Genomic DNA, 23,937 nt, shown 5'->3' with positions numbered 1-23,937 from the left:
TAAATTTATCAATAATTTTATTGTATTTAGCAAGGCAATAGATAAAGGAATATGTAACATAAACTTAACAATACAAAACTGTTATAATTAAATGTGGCAACATCTTGAGTCAACCAGATGTACATTAGCACACAACTTAAGATATAATTATATGACTGTAGAACTTGATGCATACAAAGTAGATCTATACAATCTTTCATAACATATTTTTTATTGCATTTATAGTAAAGCGTCTAACCTGATTTGCCAATCATACTGAAACTTTATGCTGTAAATAAATACAGTGATGCATTGTTGGAATTGAACTGTCACCTGCGTATTTTCATGATGTAAATGTTTATAATACTTTTCTTACATTTCCTATGGTTTATTTTCCGAAAAAGGACAACAACGATGAGAACAACATGAAAGAAACAGGTCAGACCGCAAACATGGATAACTGTCCATGGTTGACCCTCTAGATAATCTTAGCAGGGCTTAATCAACCTGAAAGCAACTCTTCTAGTATTCTCTTTATTTATCTTACATGATTTTATTTCTTACAGTCAGTGTGAGAATAAGATATAACAATGAAACCATATTTTTATATACCAGTAGGTTGTTACAGTTTTTTTTTTTAGTGAGCTCAAACACACTTTTATGCAAAAAAATGTAGTTGTTCAATTGTGACATGTGAGCTCTACAACATTTTGGCAGAGTGTTTTGACTGATAAATAAATAATATATATTTTTTTTACTAAAACTGTTTTCAACTGATCTGTATATATCACTGGTTAACCTGATTATGTTGTACAGTCTATGATGGATGCAAGATTCTCATTGGTCATTCAATAATACTATTTTATTTCATTCAAATAATGCCCTTGCATTCAGTCAAAACACTACATTTCCTACCTTTGTGCCCTTTTGTTTTTTATCAACCTGGTGAATTAAAGTATTTTTCATTATAAATAATATATTAAGAATATCTGTGTACAATTGAATTGTGATATGTGTGTGAATTAATGTGATATTAATATCATTTCCTATTTCATACTACAATGTATCACATGTTTTGTTCTGTTTGTGGAATGATTGTAATTGTCTAGGTATAGGTATTTCCATCATGTGACTATATTGCTTGACATCAATTAATGGAAAACAATTAACTGTGGACATTGTATGCCATGTACTGCCAACTCACACCGGCAACAAATACTTTATGTTTAATACAATATTTCAGGATTTACATACATATTTACAAGAATGACACATATTTTAAGTTTCAATAAACAGATTATTAAAAGATAACTTCAAGCGGATTTTACCACTTCCAGAACATTGTATACATAAAGACACATAACCATATATATTAAATAAAAAACACAACTATATACAAATACTAGAAGAGCACTTAATCACATGGCACATTGAGTATTGGAACCTATTTTTTAAATTTACATTACTGGTATACACACTTCTTGCTTGGTCGGAAATCTGCACACAATCACCTTGAACACAAATATTCCAATCAATGCGTATCACAATTTTGACTATTACCATAATAACACTCTAAAGTGTTTAAGAGATTATGTTTCTGTGATGTTCCATTGGAAGACACAGGGAAGACTCCAATCCTATACTACGTAAGTCTACTACGTTAGAAAAGTTGTTGTCATATTTGCAGTAAATGCCAATAGAAGTGATAAAAAAAAGTTACAAAGTTACATGGGAAAATAAGCAATTTCGAAAGTTACCATTTCCAATAGTAAAGCCATAATCAGGTGACAATATACATCCTTTGTGAGCCTTTAGGAGGAATTCAACTAACTCATTTGAAAGGGAAGTGTCATATTTTTTAACATGATTACATTTATGTTAATGCTTCTGCATCAACTACTTTTGATTTTTAACACAAAAATGACGATTGCATTTATGTGTGCTTTTTAACAGTAATTGCTCTTAAAACACACAACATGAAGTACACAAAGCTTTAAACTTTCATCCAGTGTGTGTGTTGAATACATTGCAATACACTTGCCTATGCTTTACAATACCAATATAATGCAATCAATGCTAATGGCAGGTAAAATGTAGCAGGTAAAATGTTGAAGCTAATCTAGACCACCCTAGTGCAGTTATCAGGTGTCTCCAGGGGGAACTTTGGGCTCCTTGCAGCAGCCGTAGTGCACAATCACACCATTGGGATAGCGAGCAAAGAAACTGAAACAACATTACACGTTCAATAAATTATGACTTAATATTTATCATTAAGTTCAATCCATTAAAAAAATGTAGACAAGATGGCCAAAGGCACTAGGGTGCTCACCTGAGACCAATGGAGACTACATTATTCTAAGCAGATACTGTTCACAAGGTTTCATAATATATTTATATAAAAAAAATGCCCCAAAACATGGCTGTCATGTTTTATACAACCAACAATCATTGAATCAGCCCCAATAAATAACGCATGTAAAATGAGCAAGTTTCACATTAAGTGAGTAAAAAATGTTACATAATTGGTGTTCAAATGGTTCAACTTGAGACGCCTCATGAAAGCTAAGTCTTTTCAAAGGACAGGAACCATATCTCACTCATCTTACATGTAGAAATCATTACAACAAAATGTTTACTGACAGTTTTATGGAGATGATGCAAATAAAATGATTTTTAGGATGATATCAAGATTTTCTTTCATTCAACCTTATGACCTAGTTTTGGTTGCCACATGATCAAGTTTCCAACACACCTGAGATATTTTTTGGAAAAATTTTCTCTCCAAGTTTCATAAGATTGAGCAATAGATCTCTAGTGTGTGCATAAGCTTTTTATCTCAGCTTACCTTGTGACCTCACATGACCCATTTTTAACTCAACCAAAACACATGTTTTAAGTCAACCAAGATTGTATTGGCACAAATATCCTGACCAAGTTTCATGCAGATTGGGTAAAAAATGAGGCCTCTTTAATGTTCACAGGTTTATTTTTTTATTTGACCTTGTAACCTAGTTTTTGACCCCATTTGGCCCAATTAAACAAGACCTGTGTTTGTGAAACACAATGCCCCTTACTGCGTTTTTAAGCCGCACAGCAGTTTTTTTAAACAAAATTGTTAAGACCAAGGCCCATAACTTCACCAAAAATCAATGGACAGGAACAAAACACTCTTCATCTGTAAGTCATGTGATTATTATCACATAAAACAAGAGCTGTCACCAGGACACCATGCCCCCTATAAATCTTGGTAGAAGTGTTTTTTTCGAAACCTAAACGCAGATTTCAAAACTCAACGTGCACCATAAGTTCAAGGTCAAGGTCACAGGGGTCCAAATTTGTGTGCATACGGAAAGGCCTTGTCCATATACACATGCATGCCAAATATTAAGGTTATATCTCAAGAGACATAGAAGTAATGAGCATTTTTCGAAATCTAAACGCAAAGTGTGACGGACAGACAGACGGACAGTCCGATCACTATCAGGGGTGTCAATTGGCCAAAATTTAAAATCCTGAAAATAAGCCTATCGTTTTGGGGCCAGAGCAAAAAAGGGTTAATAATTCATGTAACTTTGTTTACTATTGTATATAACTTCGTAAACAATATGTCAAAGTAAAATCATTTGTGTTTAAGATGACATTTTGTGACAATAATCTTAAAATTACAGAAAAAATCCTTTAATTTATATCAATATCAAAATTGGTCCTTAAGGGCCAAAATCCTGATTTCAGGAATAATCCTGAACTTTGACGCCTCTGCACTATATACCCCCTTTTCTTCGAAAGGGGGCATAAAAATTAGCTCAATATCTGATCGCGTTGAAAAAAAAACACTCTGGAAAAAGGAAGTTTGATTTCCAATACCCATAACTTCGCCAAAAATCAATGGACTGGAACACAACTCACACTTTATCTGTAAGTCAGGTAGGTAGACTCACATACCAAAAATCAGCTACATATATTAAAGAGTTGTGCAAAAAACCTCTGGAAGATGGTTATTATAGAGAACATGTGTAGGTCTATTGCCAATAAATTTGCAAAAATCAATGAACTGGAATGAAACTCACACTTCATATGTAGGTTGACGCTCATACCAACAAGAGCACTGCATAACTGGTGCCACGCTCGGCTGCGAAAGCTTGTCAGAATATTTTTTTTTAGAGGTCACAGTGACCTTGACCTTTGACCTACCCTAGTGACCCAACAAGAGATGTGTTTGTCAGAAAAACAATGCCCCCTACTGCGACGCATTGAAATAAAATTTATATTTATCATTTGGCAGGTGTAGAAATCATCTCCCTTTAAAGGTTATTACTTCCCTTGAATTTTGTCCAATACAATCGGGGAGGGTGGGGGGAGGGTCTCACAGTCAATTATGACCATGTCAGACATCACTGACAACCATGGCCTGTGGTTTAAAAGAGATCATAGCCAGAGTTTTTTTCTTTTTCATAATCATAGCCAGAGTTTGTTTGTTTTTTTTCATAATCATAGCCAGAGTTTTTTTTTTTTCTTTTTCATAATCATAGCCAGAGTTGATCATGTACCTATGGGCATAAGTCCACAGTATGTAATGAACATAAAAAAATGATAATTATATCATTTAAAAAAAAAACTTTGACAAATCAATCATTTGGGTTATAAATAATATAAATAATAAATATGTACAGTAACTGTGAAAAGAACTTCAATTCTTGGTAAGGAAATATATAATATGAGATTTATAATTATATAAATTACTTCCCTTTAAAATAATTGTCTCTAACATATCTCTATTTTTAGTAGCAAATAATTAAAAGCCACTACCGTGACTGTAGATTCACCACTCAAAATGTGCAGCTCCATGAGGTACACATGCATGCCAAATATATAAAGTGGCTTTGTTCAATATTGAATAATTATCTCCATTTAAAGCTTATTACTTCCCTTAAATTTGTATTTTTTACCGTAGACCGTAAAGGATGACATTGACCTTTTACCACAATGTGTTTGTCAGAAACACAATGCTGCCTACTGCGCCGCTTTGATTTATTTAACAACAAGGGACAAAATTGTCACAAAACCAGGTTTTCATTGTGAAAAGAAATCTGATAAAGGGAGACAACTCAAACTGAACTTTTTAAATGAACAAACAAAATTAACACCCTTTGTAAGTTTGTTTTAAAATAAATCTATTTTTAGTTGTGGCAACCTTGACATTGGAGATATTGACGTGATTCTTTTGTGCAACACACCGTCCCATGATGGTGAACAAATGTGCCAAATGATTTTAAAATATCATAATGAATGACATAGTTATAGCCCAGACAAGCTCATTTATGGCTATTTTTTACCTTTGAACTCAAAGTGTGACCTTGACCTTGGAGATATCGACGTAATTATTTCGCGCGACACACCGTCCAATGATGGTGAACAAATGTGCCAAATGATTTTAAAATCTGACAATGAACGACATAGTTATGGCTCGGACAAGCTCATTTATGGCCATTTTTGACCTTTGAACTCAAAGTGTGACCTTGACCTTGGAGATATAGACGTAATTATTTCGCGCGACACACCGTCCAATGATGGTGAACAAATGTGCAAAATGATTTTAAAATCTGACAATGAACGACATAGTTATGGCCCGGACAAGCTTGTTCCGCCAGCCCGCCAGCCAGCCCGCCAGCCAGCCAGCCAGCCAGCCCGCCCGCATTCGCCAATCTAATAACCAGTTTTTTCCTTCGGAAAACCTGGTTAAAAATAGATACATGGGCAGGTCAGATAACTATGTCCATTTAAAGCTTATTACTTCCCTTTACTTTGTTTTTTCGACCCTGGACCTTGAAGGATGATGTTCACCTTGAAATTTTACCACTCAAAATGTGCAGCTTCATGAGATACACATGCATGCCAAATATCAAGCTGCTATCTTCAATATTTAAAAAGTTATGGCCAATGTTAAGGTTTTAGCACGCCGCCTACGGCGGACGACGAGCTGGCTATGACAATAGCTTGGGTTTTCTCCGAAAACAGCCTTGCTAAAAATCAGCTCTATAATTGAATTCGTAAAAAAACCTCCGGAAAACAGTTCAAGTCCAAGGCCCATAACTTTGCCAAAAATCGATAGATTGGATCACAATTCACACTTCATCTGTAGGTCATGTAGGTAGAGTCACATACCAGAAATCAGTTCAATATTTGAAAGCTTTTCATAAAAAACCTCTAGAATACAGAAAATTTCGAAGTCGTAGGCCCATAATGTTACCAAAAGCCAATTGACCAGAAACTCACACTTTATCTGTAAGTCACATAGGTAGACTCACATACCAAAAATCAGCTAAATATGTGAAAGTGTTGCATTAAAAAACTCTGGAAAATGGTAATTATAGAGAATTTTTTAAGTCCATTGCACACAACTTTGTAAAAAATTAATTGACCGGAACCCAACTCAAACTTCATATGTAGGTCATGTAGATAGACTTATACACCAACAAGAGCTGTCAACATAGGATGACTTATGCCCCCTATAAACGCTTGGTAGAAGTTATGAGCTTTTTTCGAAACCTAAACGCAGATTTTGAAACCTAAACGTGGACCCTATGTTAAAGGTCAAGGTCACAGGGGTCAAAATTTGTGTGCATATGGAAAGGCCTTGTACATATACACATGCATTCCAAATATGAAATTGCTATCTGAAGCGCCATAGAAGTTATGAGCATTTGTCGAAATCTAAACGCAAAGTGTGACGGACAGACGGACGGACAGTCACTATATCCCCTCCTTCGGGGGCATAAAAATGTCTTAGAATATCAAAATAAATCAGAAAGCCACATAAACTAGAGAGCGGACACCATGCTAAATCCTTGAAATGCACTAAGTGGCCCCATGACCTAGTTTTTTACCCGGCATGACCCATATTCGAACTTGACCTATATATTGTCTTGATACAACTTCTGACCAAGTTTGGTAAAGATCAGATGAAAACTACTTCAATTAGAGAGCGGACACCATGCTAAATCTTTGAAATGCGCTAAGTGACCCCGTGACCTAGTTTTTGATCCGGCATGACCCATATTCGAACTTGACCTAGATATTGTCTAGATACAACTTCTGACCAAGTTTGGTAAAGATCGGATGAAAACTTTTTGAATTAGAGAGCAGACACGAAAAGTGTGACAGACTGACAGACAGACTGACAGACAGACTGACGGACAGTGCGAAAACTGTATACCCCCTTTTCTTCCAAAGAGGGCATAAAAATCAGCTCTATATCTGAAAGCCTTGAGTAAAACAAGACTATTGTCAGGCAATATGGTCCCCTACTGGTGAAACTCCATAATTGTCAGATTTTTTTTTATATATTTGTTGCCATAGCAACCAGAATTTTTGACCAAATAACAAAATGAAATGACGTGCATAATTTCTATATTGCCATCTATCCTATTTTTCAAGTTTCATGAAAAAATATGAAGAGCTTTTAAAGTTATCGCAGGATCCAGAAAAGTGTGACAGACTGACTGACTGATTGATGGACACACAGAGCGCAAACCATAAGTCCCCTCCGGTTTCACCGGTTGGGGACAATAACTCAAGAAAACAGAATGCTTGATGGATTGACAGACTGAGGGACGGACAGTCCCACTGCTATATGCCACCCTACCGGCAGCATACATTCTTAACGGTAAGATTGGGAAATAAACGTGGCCTCTATAGTGTTCACAAGACTAGACTTATTTTGAAGCCACACAACAGACCATGAACGACATAGAAACTGCAATATAAAACACAACGCATTTGCACCTTGTGCTCCAGTGAGCTGGAACCATACACAGGCAATGCAGGACATGTACTGAAAATATTTAAGATAAAGTGTTCAGTGTGGAGATTAACACAATCTTGTAAAATAAACAGCCTAGGTCCAAATTTTTAAGGATCAAACCTAATCAGGTTAAACCAGCAATAATAGTTGGGTGAATGCTATATTCGCAAATGCTACTCATGAATAGAAACATCGACACCCATGTGTGTATGAGTAGCTAGTTCAGTCTGCAGAAAGCTGAAAAACAAATATGAGGATAGTAGGTTTTGATTCCCTGGCCTGGCCACAAAACATGCGAGGTGATTGGTCATGCTGGTTCACGTGGGGCACTTGTCAGTTACCTGTTTCCTATGCGTTTCTTGCACACAGTGCAATTCTTGAGATCCGTGATGACAACTTTCTCTTTCTCATAGAACATCCTCTGCTCATGCACCTGCAAGGGAACACAACACATAGTGGTAACATCAGTTAAGCTTCAGCTATCAAATACAAATGCTTTTTTACAAAAAAATTACTTCTTTCCTTATCCTACTTTAACTGTTTGAAAAGCATTTTGGTGCATCTATTATTTAATTATTAACATGAAGATCCAAACTTTATCTGAGTATTATATTTAAGTAGCAGTAATTGATCTCACTTAAACTTCAATGCTTATGCGTTGAAATATTAAAGATGGCATACCGGTATCTTTAATCTAATGCTAATAAGACAGATTTTCAATGAATCATATTGATGAAAGAACAAATACTTTAAGAGACCTTACAAGCAAGCTCGCTGGGTAAAGCATACAAGAGGGCCATGATGTTCCTTAATCGCTCACCTGTGACTTCTATCCTCTATATGAAGTTTTACTATGATTTGACCAGATAACCTACTTTATGACCTCAGATGACCCATATACAATCCCAAACCAGATTTCATGAATTAATACGTTCTGACAAAATTTCATTAAGACGTGATGAAAACTATGACCTCTTTCATCTACACGAGGTTTTACTAGAATTGGCCCGGTGACCTAATTTTTGACCCAGATGACCCATATACGATCCAAAATCAGATATTATCAAAATAAACATTCTGACCATATTTCATTAAGATCAGATGAAAACTATGACCTCCATTGTCTACACAAGGTTTTTCTATGATTTGACCTAGTGACCTAGTTTCTGACCCCAGATGACCCAAATACAATCCCAATCCAGATTTCATCAAGATAAACATTCTGACAAAATTTCATAAAGATCTGATGGAAACTGTGACCTCTATTGTCTACACAAGGTGTTTCTATGATTTGACCTAGTGACCCAGTTTTTGACCCCAAATGACCCAAATAAAATCCCAACCCAGATTTCATTCAAATAAACATTCTGGCCAAATTTTGTTAAGATGAAAACTGTGACCTCTACTGTCTACACAAGTTTGTTTTTTTTCAACTTTGACCTAGTGACCTAGTTTTTAATCCTAGATGACCCAAATTCAATCCTAACCCAGATTTTAAAAAGACAAACATTCTGATCATATTTCATTAAGAGCTGATGAAAACTGTGACCTCTATTGTCTACACAAGGTTTTTCTATGATTTGACCTAGTGACCTAGTTACTGACCCCAGATGACCCAAATACAATCCCAATCCAGATTTCATCAAGATAAACATTCTGACCAAATTTCATAAAGATTTGATAAAAACTGTGACCTCTATTGTCTACACAAACAAATTGTTGACGGACGGACACACGCCGGACATCTACACGATCACATAAGCTCACTGTGTCACTTTGTGACAGGTGAGCTAATAATACACTATGCTGTATAAAGCATTGATAACAAATATGGCTTGCCAATGAAACTTTTACCACACATACTTCAAGAGACTTAAATGAAAGATCTCTGAGTAAAGCATATTGTGCACTACACTAATTAAATATTTATCATGAATATGGAAAGCTAATGAAGTATTGACCATAAATACTTCAAGAGAACTTACATGCAAGCTCTCAGAGTAGAGCATATTACGCAGCACACTGGCGCTGTGTTTAGTTGCCGCTTTCAGTTCCAGAACCTTCTCCATGAATGTCAGTATGCTTTCTATCTTTGTATCAGGGGGCAACAACTCTAGAGCCTGCCCACATATGTATTGCATAACAATTCATAAAGTTGAACAACTCATTACTATATATACCTTAGAACAAATGTTTGTATAGGAAACGTTTTAAACACTTCGAAACATGGTTTCACCATTTTTGTAAAATTCATAATTCTTCTACAGTAACATTTAAATGTGTATTATATATATGTGTTTATCAGTCTTTGATCTTAAAGTTTGACCTTGAGCAAGCACAACTGGCTCATGCCTTCCTCATATCCATTCAATACCCTAAACATTTGAAGAAAGGTTAATAAAAATCCTTCACATGGTATAGATGATGTAGAGCGAACATGAAAATGTAACCTATAGACAGATGTGAGGACTGAGAAATGGACAAAGTGCAATAATAATCCAACCCCATTTGTGTAAATCGGAATTTATCTGAGGAAGGTATAGCCCCTAACATTATATAATAGCCAATAGCAGCACAAATTATGTGATTGGTCTGGATTTCAAACATACAAATTGCAGCCAATAGCTCTGCCAATTATAGCTAGCTATCACAGATTTTGCATAGAAAACCTTATTTACAATTATTTTCTTAAGAACAACTGAATTCCAAGACAAACCTTACCTTTGTGGTGTCTATACACCCTGCATGCTCCTCCATGATCCTAAGGGCCTGGTCCTTGTCCGGCCGGGGCCGCTGTCCCTCCTTGAAGGCTGTCAGCCCCAGACTGGATGGGTCCGGGGGCTGCAGGTAGACCTTCAAGAGGTAGTAGTACACCTGCAGCAGAGGAGAAAACAAAACAGGTAGTAGTACACCTGTAGGAGCACAACATAACAGGTAGTAGTACACCTGCAGAGCGGACAGCATAACAGGTAGTAGTACATCTGTAGATGGCACAACATAACAGGTAGAAGTACACCTGCAGAGCGGACAGCATAATAGGTAGTAGTACATCTGTAGGAGCACAACATAACAGGTAGTAGTACACCTGCAGAGCGGACAGCATAACAGGTAACAGATAGTAGTACATCTGTAGATGGCACAACATAACAGGTAGTAGTACATCTGTAGATGGCACAACATAACAGGTAGTAGTACACCTGCAGAGCAGACAGCATAACATGTAGTAGTACACCTGTAGATGGCACAACATAACAGGTAGTAGTTCATCCGCATAGGGTAGGATAACACCTGAAGAGGGGACAACATATCAGGTAGTAGTACACTTTAAAAGGGGACAACACAACAAGTAGTAGTACACATGCAGAGTGGAGAACATAACAGGTAGTAGTACACCTGCAGAGGGGTCAGCATAACAAGTAGTAGTACAACTGCATAGGGAGCAACACAAAAGGTAGTAGTACACATGTATAGGGCACAACACAACAGGTAGTGGTACAACTACAGAGGGGAAACACAACAGGTAGTGGTACACCTACAGAGGGGAAACACAACAAGTAACAGTCCACCTGCAGAGGGGGAAAACAGCAGCTAGTAATACACATGCAGAGGGGACAACACAACAGGGTGTACACCTAAAGAGGGACAAAGCATCAGGTAGTGGTACACCTGAAGAGGGGACATCAGAACAGGCAGTAGTACACATGCAGAGGGGACAACACAAAATAGACTACCACATACAACATGTAGAAGTATGCCTGCCCAGGGGACAATACAAAATAGAAAACCAACTTCAACATGGAACAAGACAATAATACTGTAGTACATCTGGTGAAAGAAAACACAAGTTTAATAAGATAACACAGTGCACAGTACATATATGGTTATAAACAAGAGATGTGTTTGTCAGAAACACAATGCCCCCTACTGCGCCACTTTGATTTATTTTTATTTTATTTTACCCCTTTAGATTATATCATTTGGCAGGTGCAGATCATTTTCACAAGTGAAGTAATATTTTGTTTATTACTTCCATTGTGAAAATGATCTGTACATTCCAAATGATAAATATAAATTATCTCCCTTTCAAGCTTGTTACTTCCCTTTGATTTGTTTTTTGTACCTTTGACCTTGAAGGATGACCTTGACCTGTCACCACTCAAAATGTGCATCTACATGAGATACACATGCATGCCAAATATTAAGTTGCTATCTTCAATATTGCAAAAGTTATGGCCAATGTTAAAGTTTTCAGATGGACGAATGGACAGTTCAAATGCTATATGCCACCCTACCGGGGACATAAAAGTGTTGTTAAACTGTGGATAAAAATAACATAAAGTTGAAAGCATGTGGACATTACCAAAACAATCGGTGGTACTCTGACACCTAACATAAGATATCGCAGCAAGTGATTTAAACCCCAATCCACTTTGTGGATAATATTGCATGTGATCTGCTGACATCATATATGACATTGACTTTAACTTTAGCCAACTGGTGCTTGAGTGAAAACAAGAAGGCCAAGATGGCCCTATTTCGCTCACCTGAGAGGAATCGAATCATTCAATCTTTACCTAATGTCAAACTTGACCTAGATATTGACCAGACAAACATCCTGGTCAAGTTTCATCATTATTGAACCAAAAATCTGGCGTAGGGAGTGTTTTTGTTTTTGTAAGATTTGAAATGGTGACTTATATTTTGAGTTGACCCCCCTTACCAAACATCAAACTTTGCTTACAAGGATTTTGTATATTATAATGAAAATTTGGACAATCTAAGGGCAATAATTATGGCATTATGTGATTTTGCTCATTATCAAACTTGACTGAGATCTTTCAGCAACTTTGATAAAGAATGCTTGAGAAATGTGAATGCTAGAGTATTTACAAACCAATGTGGACGAACGGACATCGCACAAAGACCAATCCTAAAACCTCACCTGAGCAATCAGGTGAGTTAAAATGTGTGTTTCACAGATCTGAGCCATTTTTCAACTTGTCCAAGAAATCAATAAAACCAATGTTTTGACTAAGTTTCACGATGATTAGGCAAAATATGTGACTTCTATAGTGTTCGATCACAAGGTTTCTCTCTATAAAGTCACATAAGGAAAACTGCCCCACCCCCCTGGCAGCCATGTTATTCAACTGACTGGAACCATTTTCCAACTCATCTCTCGTATCAAGGAACAAATGTTCTGACCAAATTTCATGAAAATTGGGCAAAAAATGTGACTTCTAGAATGTTTCACTATACACTATATTGTCCAGGCAAACATCCTGGTCAAGTTTCATCATTATTGAACCAAAACTCTGGCATATGGAGTTATTTTGTTTTTGTAAGATTTGACCTGGTGACCTATGTTTTGAGTTGACCCCCCTTACCAAACATCAAACTTTGCTTACAAAAATAAATATTATCCGAGATATCAATAAAACCAATGTTTTGACCAACTTTCATGATTCGGCAAAAATTGTGACTTCTAGAGTGTTTACAAGGTTTCTCTATAGCCAAATAAGGAAAACTGCCCCCCCCCGGCAGCCATATTATTCAACTGACCGGAACCATTTTCGAACTCAACTCTCATATCAAGGAAACAAATGTTCTGACCCAATTTCATGAAAATTGGGCCAAACATGTGACTTCTAGAGTGTTTACATGTTTTCACTATATACATATAGAGAAAAATGCCCCACCCACTGGCGGTTATGTTTTTTCACCGATCTGGACCATTTTCGAACTAGTCCGAGAAATCAATAAAACCAACGTTTTGTCCAACTTTCATGATGATTGAGCAAAAATTGTGACTTCCAGAGTGTTTACAACGTTTCTCTATAGCCAAATAAGGAAAACTGCCCCGCCCACTGGCGGCCATGTTTTTCAACGGACTGGAACCACTTTTGAACTTAACCAACATATCATTAAAACAAACATTTTGACAAAGTAACATAAAGATTGGGCATAAAATGTGACTTCTACAGTGTTTACAAGTTTTTTTCTTTTTTTTTGACCTAGTGACCTAGTTTTTGACCCGGCACAACCCAGTTTGGAACTCGACCGAGATTTCATTAGGACGAAGCTTCTGACCAAGTTTCATGAAGATCGGACAATAAATGTGGCCTCTAGAGTGTTTACGAACAAATGTTAACGGACGGACGTACGACGGACAAAGACCGGTCACAAAAGCTCACCTGAGCAATCAGGTGAGCTAAAAAACAACCACAGCAACAACATAAATGTATAATTTATTATTTCTAATTCATTGATTTGCTGGAACAGTAATAGAGCAAACAAGCCCTATTTTAATGAACAAGTTCTGTAATTTGACTTCTAAGAAAGATAATAACATAAAGGTACCAAGTGTTTTTTATTTATGCATGGCACACTGTTTTATATAGATTAACATTTGTGACAAGTTAATTCAATGATTTCCAAAAAGCAACTAACAAACTTACATCCTTATTTGCAGGTGTGTCTTTCTTGTAGTATTTTTGGCAGTATCTGGAAAGGATGGAATATTTACATGACCAGTAAGATACCCAGCTTACTCCTAACAGATATGAACTTGGGTTGAATGTAAGAATAGCGATAAGTTTCAGGCAGATAATTATTAAATTGTTACATCTATCAGTTTGCATTATTATGAAAATACTTGAATGTTACATTCTTTGTAAGACATATAATTTAGATTAAACTATTGATATGCTTGGCCAAACTGAAAATGAGACAAACTTAAAGATTAAAGCTGATGACTTTTGCTGGTCCAGTGCTGGGGATGTGATATGTTTGTAAGTATTTATAACTTCAAGGTGCATTACACAGTTGTTCAAGCATTTCATTAACATGATTATTATTATAATTTATATGTGTTAGACATTATTAAAGGATCAAATCCATCACATGTGTTGTATATACAATACTGCAGTAACATAACTTCAAATTCAATGTTTTTTACGTTTTAACAATGCAATTACACAAATTTAATTGCATCAACAAATTGTAATAACTTACAAAGTCATCACATGAATTATCTTAGAAAACAGTACATATATGTTCCCTTTGAGGAAAAACTCAATATCTCAATATCTACAGTACAAAATATCATAGTTTTATCAAATTTTAGGACCATCATCTATGCTGACAACACATCAATTGAGTCGCGTTCTGGACAAAAACCAGCTTAATGCATGTGGGCAAAGTGTGTGTCCGCCAGGGCTTATCAGGGACAACACTTTTCGCTTTTATGGAATTTTGAGTTTAAAAGAATGCACATGCATAAGGCCCAGTTTTCAAGCATGAGGCTCAAATGAAGACCTACTTTTCTGCAAGTGCGTGATCATTGAGTACCACGATATACAGCCCCAGTGCCACCTCATGTCGCCCAAGCCTGCCCAGCAGTATGGCCCGCTCCTCATAGAATCCTGCAGTAGTAAGACCAGCAACAGCATCACATAGTGAATGGGTATCAATTCTTACATGTGAATACTCATTGAGAACTAATAACCCCTTGAGGAACAATAACAAAAATCCTTTATTATTGATCAGAATCTGCTCAACCTTGTCTAAAGTGTGTACAATTTTTTGTAGAAAAACTGTTATTGCAAACGCTGTAATTAGCAGCTTCTTCTTATTAGTAATTAAAAAATACAGCAGCTTTTGTGAACATGTGTCATGTCAAACTAGGCGATGAATTTTCTGTTTACATAGATGAAACACTGTAACATTTAATGTCGAGCTCCTTCATATTATCCTATATACAGCCTGTGCTTAAAGCTGATTCGGCCCTCCAGATTTTTTTCTGTTACAAAAAAGGAATTTACAAAATATAACAACGCTTATATTAAATCAGTAGGAAATAAGATATACATTAATTGTTTTGCTATGAATTAAACTTAAAAATAAATGTGGTGAAAAATTACTATAAATATTTACAAAAAAATCATCTACTTTGGCCTCTTTGCATACAAATTTGGTCCATGTGTTTTTCAAAAGCAAACTTAAATTCAGCGAGAAATTTTATGAAAAATATTGGAAGACAATGTATACTTGCCACGCAGGGAGTGGTTCAGTTATTTAGCCCCCTATTGGCCGTAAGAAAACTGTCCTCACAGCCCAGGCACTTTAACACTCTAAGCACAACTCCAAACTGGACACACAAGACAATGTCATTGCATTAAATAACGTACTGTTCATGGGGTATCTGGGAAGCAGCTCCTCTGGCTTGTAGTACATGGAGTTGTCCAAAAAGTGTATCAGCTTGCTGCGGTACTCTCCCAGCCTCCCAGGCTCCTTGCCCGCCAGTGCCGGGATATGACCTGGGTGTAAATTAGCCGAGGTATCGTATACAGCCGCGCTTGTGGTTAGCTGGGCTTATTGAATGTGCATTAAGTGTTGTCAGAGATTAGCCTGTGCAGTCAGCACCAGCTTATCAGGTAAAACACTTTCCACCTTGACTGGATTTTTGATTAGTAGGTTATGTCTTAAAATGAAAAATTTCATAAAGCTGAAAGTGTCATCTCATATTAGCAGACTGTACAGGCTAATCTGCTATGACACTTTAAGCACATGCATTAAGCCCCGCTTGTTGATGACCTTTAAGCACATGCATTAAGCCCCACTTGTTGATGACCTCATATCAGGTCTTTAACTAGAGCTTTGTCACAGACGTGACGAACACCCCCACATGCTGCATTGACACAGAATATTTTGCATGTTGTCTTCACAAAAAACAGCGGACACCATGCTCAATGTTTAAAATGCACTAAGTGACCCTGTGACCTAGTTTTTAACCCGGCATGGCCCATGTTCAAACTTGACCTACACATCATCTAGATACAACTTCGGACCAAGCGTTGTAAAGATGAAAACTACTTGAATTAGAGAGCGGACAACATGCTGAATGTGTATAACAAACGTGACCAAGTTTTTGATCTGGCATGGCCATGTTCAAACTTGGCCTTAAGATCATCTAGATAAAACTTCTGACCAACTTTGGTGAAGATCGGATGAAAACTACTTAAAAATAGAGAGCAGACACCATGCTGAATGTTAAAAAACGCACTAAGTGACCCAGTGACCTAGTTTCTGGCCCAGCCTGGCCCATGTTCAAACTTGGCGTAGAGATCATCTAGATACAGCTTCTGACCAAGTTTGGTGAAGATATTGAATAAAAAATACTTGAATATGAGAGCAGACACTATGCTGAATGTTTAAAACGCACTAAGTGACCCAATGACCTAGTTTTTGACCCGGCAGGACCCATATTTAAACTTGACCTAGACATCATCCAGAAACAACTTCTGACCAAGTTTGGTGAAGAATGGATGAAAACTACATGTACTTAAATTAGAGAGCGGACACCATGCTCAATGTTTAAAACGCACTTAGTGACCCCATGAACTAGTTTTTGACCTGGCATGACCCATATTCGAACTTGGCCTAGATATCATCTAGATACAACATCTTACCAAGTTTGGTGAAGATCAGATGAAAACAACTTGAATTAGAGAGCGGACACTAAATACGGACTGACAGACAGACAGACCGACCGACCGACCAACCGACAGACAAGCTCACTCCTATATACCCCCCTAAACCTCGTTTGTGGGGGTATAACAAGAATATCAGTGGAACTAATGGATGCCCTCTGATAATGTGCTTTGTCAATTGATGGGTTAATTGAAAGCATGTGAACTAGAAATTTAGCTCTTTTAATTATCAACAAGGGACAAAATTGTCACAAAACCAGGTTTTCATTGTGAAAAAAAAATCTGATAAAGGGAGAAAACTCAAACTGAACTTTTGAAATGAACAAACAAAATTAACCCCTTTGTAAGTTTGTTTTAAAAAAAAATATATTTTTAGTCCTGGCGACCTTGACATTGGAGATATTGACGTGATTCTTTCGTGCGACACACCATCCCATGATGGTGAACAAATGTGCCAAATGATTTTAAAATCTCACAATAAATGACATAGTTATGGCCAGGACAAGCTCATTTATGGCCATTTTTGACCTTTGAACTCAAAGTGTGACCTTGACCTTGGAGATATCGACGTAATTATTTCGCGCGACACACCGTCAAATGATGGTGAACAAATGTGCCAAATGATGTTAAAATCTGACAATGCACGACATAGTTATGGCCCGGACAAGCTTGTTCCGCCCGCCCGCCAGCCCGCCCGCATTCGCCAATCAAATAACCAGTTTTTTCCTTCGGAAAACCTGGTTAAAAATGAGAACTTTGTAAGTAGAGGTTTGTTGTAGCCTTTGGCAGACTGGTAATTTGATGGTGAAAAAAAAAAAAAAAAAAATGACCTTTGACCTTGAAGGATGACCTTGACCTTTCACCACTCAAAATGTGCAGCTCCATGAGATGCACATGAATTTATTTTTTTTGACCTTTGACCATGAAGGATGACCTTGACCTTTCACCACTAAAAATGTGCAGCTTCATAAGATACACATGCATGGCAAATATCAAGTCGCTATCTTCAATATTGCAAAAGTTATGAGCAACGTTAAAGTTTTCGGACGGACACACGGACGGACGGACGGTCAAAATTTGTGTGCGTATGGAAAGGCGTTGTCCATATACACATGCATACCAAATATGAAGGTTATATCTCAAGGGACATAGAAGTTATGAGCATTTTTCGAAACCTAAACGCAGATTTTGAAACCTAAACGCAGACCCCTACTTCAAGGTCAAGGTCACAGGGGTCAAAATTGTTGTGCGTATGGAAAGGCCTTGTCCATATACACATGCATACCAAATATGAAGGTTATATCTCAAGGGACATTTATGGCCATTTTTGACCTTTGAACTCAAAGTGTGACCTTGACCTTGGAGATATCGACGTAATTATTTCGCGCGACACACCGTCCAATGATGGTGAACAAATGTGCCAAATGATTTTAAAATCTGACAATGAACGACATAGTTATGGCTCGGACAAGCTCATTTATGGCCATTTTTGACCTTTGAACTCAAAGTGTGACCTTGACCTTGGAGATATTGACGTAATTATTTCGTGCGACACACCGTCCCATGATGGTGAACAAATGTGCCATATGATTTTAAAATCTGACAATGAACGACATAGTTATGGATCGGACAAGCTCATTTATGGCCATTTTTGACCTTTGAACTCAAAGTGTGACCTTGACCTTGGAGATATCGACGTAATTATTTCGCGCGACACACCGTCCAATGATGGTGAACAAATGTGCCAAATGATTTTAAAATCTGACAATCAACGACATAGTTATGGCCCGGACAAGCTTGTTCCGCCAGCCCGCCAGCCAGCCAGCCAGCCCGCCAGCCACCCAGCCCGCCCGCATTCGCCAATCTAATAACCAGTTTTTTCCTTCGGAAAACCTGGTTAAAAACCTAAACAATTAGGTTGACCTGACATTTCAGCAGAATAATAATACAATATGAATGTGTCTAGAATATGATGCTGTTAAGGATTGATTATTTGTGTCTGAGATACCGATTTTCAATAACTGCATAATGAATGCACATAATAACCATCATCATGCCCTGGTCAACCATATAAAAGTTACATTGTTGTATGATACAGACATGATCTGACAAATATTGTTGCAAAAAAATGCAATGTCAATGTAACTATAGTGGGCTTGGATCAGGATTTGCAGGTTAACACCATTAATTGAGTTTTTTAGAAAAATTCACGATTATGATGCAAAAATGAAATATTGATTGTAGATAAAACTCCTATTAAGTTGTAGCCCTTGTAGATAACTCTTTGAAAAAACAAAAACAATTAAAAACCCATCCCATTTTTTCCTAAATTATATTTTTTTTTCTTAGAACACAATCCTAATATAAAAATGATATTGCTGCTAGCTGCAGCTTAATAACTCCAGTTAAATTGTCTTAAAGTCAGGCAGCCCTGGATATATCATCATTTAAAGCAATTTTTTTTTTTCAAAACTTTAAATCTTAACTCCAGAAGTATTGATGTCAGTAATTACTCCCCTTAACCCTATACCACTCAGATACACACTTTGACAAATGTGCAGTCCCTTAGAAAATCTCATTAAATTCAAAACCTGTCTTCCGAGATTTAAACTTTTAAACACTTCATTTCTAACCCTAAGGTATTGATGAGCAGCAGATAGCATAAAACCTGAACAGACTGCAAGTTACTCGAAGGCTGTTCTGGTTTTATGCTGTTTTCAGATGGCATTTTCACATTGCTTATGAGTGGAGAGTTGTCTCACCCTCTGGTAAACCCCTCAGATACTCCTCCATGGAGGCTTGCACCCTATCCCTCAGTAGCTGGGCATAGCGGCTGTGCAGGTCCTCATTCGTATCGTGCCAATTCGTGATCACATGGTCCTTACATCAAGGTAAACAGATGTACTTATTTACATAGGGTTAGGTTTGGTTCCGGCCAGAGGCAGAACTATGTATAGAAACACTAATGTATATTGGCGACAGTACACAGAAACTAACAAGCTTGATTAGTGTAAACAATCATAAATTGTTTGCCAAAGTCATTCTTGATTTGTCCAGTAACATATATAATGGCTATAATGATTTCATGAAAGGATTTTAGTAAGATATTCTTGATTTTAGTTTCTTCATTTCATTATACTTAAACTAGAAGAATTGTTTTTATTATCACGGTAAAAGTATTTTAAACAAGAGATATTGGTCAATCTGTATGCCCCTCCCCTCTTGCAGCAAATGGTCCTGTGACCTTTAAACTTTGAACTCTTGATTTGAAAGTCATATGGGTCGAGACTTACCTAGATACCAATTTCTAAACAAGACTATTGTCAAGCAATATATGTCCCCTACCGGTACAGGTATAGCGGTCCATTTTTTCCCCCGGCCAGTTTTTCCCCGGGGAAAAATTGGCCTAGGCCATTTTTTCCCCGGGGAAAGATTGGCCTAGGCCGTTTTTTCCCCCAGGGAAAAAATGGCCCAGGCCAATCTTTCCCCCCCTTGGCCAAATTTTCCCCCTACTTAAAGAATTAATTGCAACATGACTCTTGGCACTTTTTTCGCCCCTCGGCCAATCTTTTCCCCCTCCCTTCCTAAGAGTTAATAGCAACATGACTCTTAATTTTTTTTCTTCCCTTCGCCAATTTCCCCCTCCCCCTACTTAAAGAATTAATAGCAACATGACTCTTGGCCATTTTTCTCCCCTCGGCCAATTCCCCCCTCGGCCCCCAAAGTAATTGTCAAAAGATAAAATTAAGTGTAAAAGTGGTCTTTGGAACGAAACCAAATGGTAGGGGGGAAAAACTGGCCAAGGGGGAAAAATGGCCTAAAAGTGAATGAACAAGAGGGTCCTGTATCGCTCACCTAAAACTCCTTCTAGATTGCAAACAAACATTTTGTATGATTTGACTTAGTTGTAACCTAGCTTTTGTCTGCACATGACCAACTTCCAAACTCAGGTAATGATTTGATAGAGATGGACATTGTGATCCATTTTCATGAAGATCAGGAAGAAAATATGACATCTAGAGAGTTAACGAAAGTTTTCTATAATTTGACCTAATGACCTAGTTTTTGACTACCTATCACCTACATTCAAACTCAACCTATATTTCATTGAGATGAAGGTTCTGACCAATTTTCATGAAGATCGGTATGAAAAGTGACCTCTGGAGTGTTAACTAACCGTTTCTGTGATTTGGTCTGGTGACCTAGTTTTGGAACACACATGACCCACTTTCCCTAACTTAACCTAGATTTCATTGAGATGAACATTCTTACCAATTTTCAGGGGGGGGGGGGGGAATTTGCAGAAAGGTGAAGAAAAAATGTAAAATAGAAGTAAAATAAAAGATAAGGGGGTTGAGGCAGTTTAAGCAACTCTCAATCAAATTTTGTTGTTAAAACTACTTTTACATGTTAAGGGGGAAAAACTTGCCATGGGGGGAAAAACTGTCCGAAAAGTGAAGAATAAATGTAAAAGATAATTAAGATAAAAGATAAGGGGGTGGAGGCAGTTTTAGCAACTCTCGATCAAATTCTGTTGTTAAAACTACTTGTACATGGTAGGGGGGAAAAACTGGCCAGGGGAGAACAACTGGAAGAAAAGTGAAATATAAATGTAAAAGATAAGTAAAATAAAAGATAAGGGTGTGGAGGCAGTTTTAGCAACTCTCAATCAAACTCTGATATTAAAACTACTTTTACATGTTAGGGGGGAAAAACTGGCCAGGGGGGAAAAACTGGACGAAAGGTGTAGACGGAAAGATATATTAAATGAAAAATCAGGGGGGGAAGAATTGGACTAGGGGGGGAAGAATTGGCCTAGGCCACTTTTTCCCCGGGGAAAAAATGGACTAGTCCCTTTTTTCCCCGGGGAAAAAGTGGCCAGGGGGGAAAAAATGGCCTGTTACACCGGCTCCACCATTGTCATGTTTCAAGTTTCATGAAAAAATATGTAGAACTTTAAAAAGTAATCGCAGGATCCAGAAAAACACCATTTTCAGCAGTATTTCTAGTCTATTTGTTGCCACAGCAACCAGAATTCTTGACGTAGGAACAAAATGAAATGCAATGCATAATCTCCATATTGCCATCTATCCATGTTTCAAGTTTCATGAAAAAATATGAAGAACTTATAATAAAGTTATCGCAGGATCCAGAAAAGTGTGAATGACTGACAGACAGACCGCAAACCAAAATCCTCTCCGGTGAAACCAGTAGGGGACAAAAATGTATTATTTTTTTAATATTGTGTTATAGACGTATTTAAATTGTCGTTGTTGTAAATATATTTAGTTCTTAAATATATTTATTCTGAATGATATTGAAGTAAATTATTTTTAAACGAAACATTTCTCTCATTGTTTAATGATTGGAAAGAGTAGATTTTAACTGTAAATAGGATTAGTAGCGTTCTTTTGTAGTAGTTGATTAGTTTTCAGTATGTAGAGACTGGGTAGAAAGTCAAACTGTTTTTACTAACATTTTAATACGTTAATTGGCTTGTCATGCATGAATTTATTCACTCAACCACATCCGTGCGCATTAGTGACTATTTCAAATGTCATTCTTTGCATATCTTTCATGCTGTCAACCTGTATGTTTATGACATTAAATTATAAATATAACATATTTAGGTAAATATGCATTTTATACATCTTTTATAATCATGTTTGTCAGTTGCATTATTGTATTTATTTTGTTTTAATAGTTGTATTTGTGTATTAATTCTGTTGGTACCATCAGAACACATCATTTTACATATAATTGAAATGTATACTTATTATTTCTAATGTCATTCTTTGCACATCTTTCATGCTGTCAACCTGTATGTTTATGATATTATATCATAAATATAATATATTTAGAAACCCAAACGTGTTGGTTAAAGAAAGAACCCTAAACGCCCAAACGGCAACAATTGTGTGGAAACTATGTTCATTTTACAAGGCAATGCGACCTTGTTCTTTGACCTGTTGACCTCAAAATCAAATCATACCTTTTAGAATATCATAGATGAAAATGTTCTCTAGATGTTTTACGGCGACCAATTTCTTGACAAATGACTCTGTACCTTACCTTGACCTGATGACCTCAAAATCAATAGGCAACCAAGTAACCTGCATACAATATACCCATGACCTGGTGTCCTCTAATTCAATAGCCATCTCCCATTTCTTTTAAGTAAACCAGTTCATCATTTGTATGATTAACAGTAACTCTTACATGCCCAAGTGACTCTGACCTTTGATCTGTTGACTTCAAAAACGCAGTCATATCTTTCTTAACTTTTGAGTAACCATCATCATTACAGACCAACAGGTGCCATGCAATATAACCTGCTTATTGGGAAGGGGGGGGGGGGGAATATCTAGGTCAGTCAGGGTAAAATTAATGTTCACTAGCTGTAACATGAAACAAATGATATAATTATAAATAAACATGAAGGCCAAAGGCCTAAAGACACTCATCTAAGACCACAACAAAGAACTAAACTGATCTTTGCAGGTTGTGATTACACAGCAACCATGTTTGTTCTAAGACAGATTCATGATAAGTGGATAAAGAATGTGACTTCTAGAGTGCTAAAATGGTTTTGCTATAGCCACATAAGGAAACTGCCCAGACTCCTGGCACCATTTTTTTTCAATGGACAGAAACCACATCTCATTT

The 23,937-nt window shown here is 36.9% G+C and overlaps 1 protein-coding gene across 1 annotated transcript in view; it reads right to left on the bottom strand.

The window, feature by feature from the left end:
* Positions 1-23,937, bottom strand: part of LOC127871826 (vam6/Vps39-like protein) — a 63,656-nt gene continuing 39,719 nt past the window's right edge. Inside the window, exons 17-24 of the mRNA XM_052415051.1 lie at positions 20,034-20,151; positions 15,970-16,098; positions 15,102-15,204; positions 14,239-14,284; positions 10,502-10,654; positions 9,766-9,900; positions 8,122-8,213; positions 1-2,202 (exon numbers count right to left, since the gene is read on the bottom strand). Coding sequence (XP_052271011.1) covers positions 2,121-2,202; positions 8,122-8,213; positions 9,766-9,900; positions 10,502-10,654; positions 14,239-14,284; positions 15,102-15,204; positions 15,970-16,098; positions 20,034-20,151 — 858 coding nt within the window. The 3' untranslated portion in view covers positions 1-2,120. The remainder of the gene's footprint in view (positions 2,203-8,121; positions 8,214-9,765; positions 9,901-10,501; positions 10,655-14,238; positions 14,285-15,101; positions 15,205-15,969; positions 16,099-20,033; positions 20,152-23,937) is intronic.

This window comes from Dreissena polymorpha, chromosome 3, assembly GCF_020536995.1.
Source record: "Dreissena polymorpha isolate Duluth1 chromosome 3, UMN_Dpol_1.0, whole genome shotgun sequence".
NCBI lineage: Eukaryota > Metazoa > Mollusca > Bivalvia > Myida > Dreissenidae > Dreissena > Dreissena polymorpha.
This window is presented reverse-complemented; position numbering and strand designations above follow the sequence as displayed.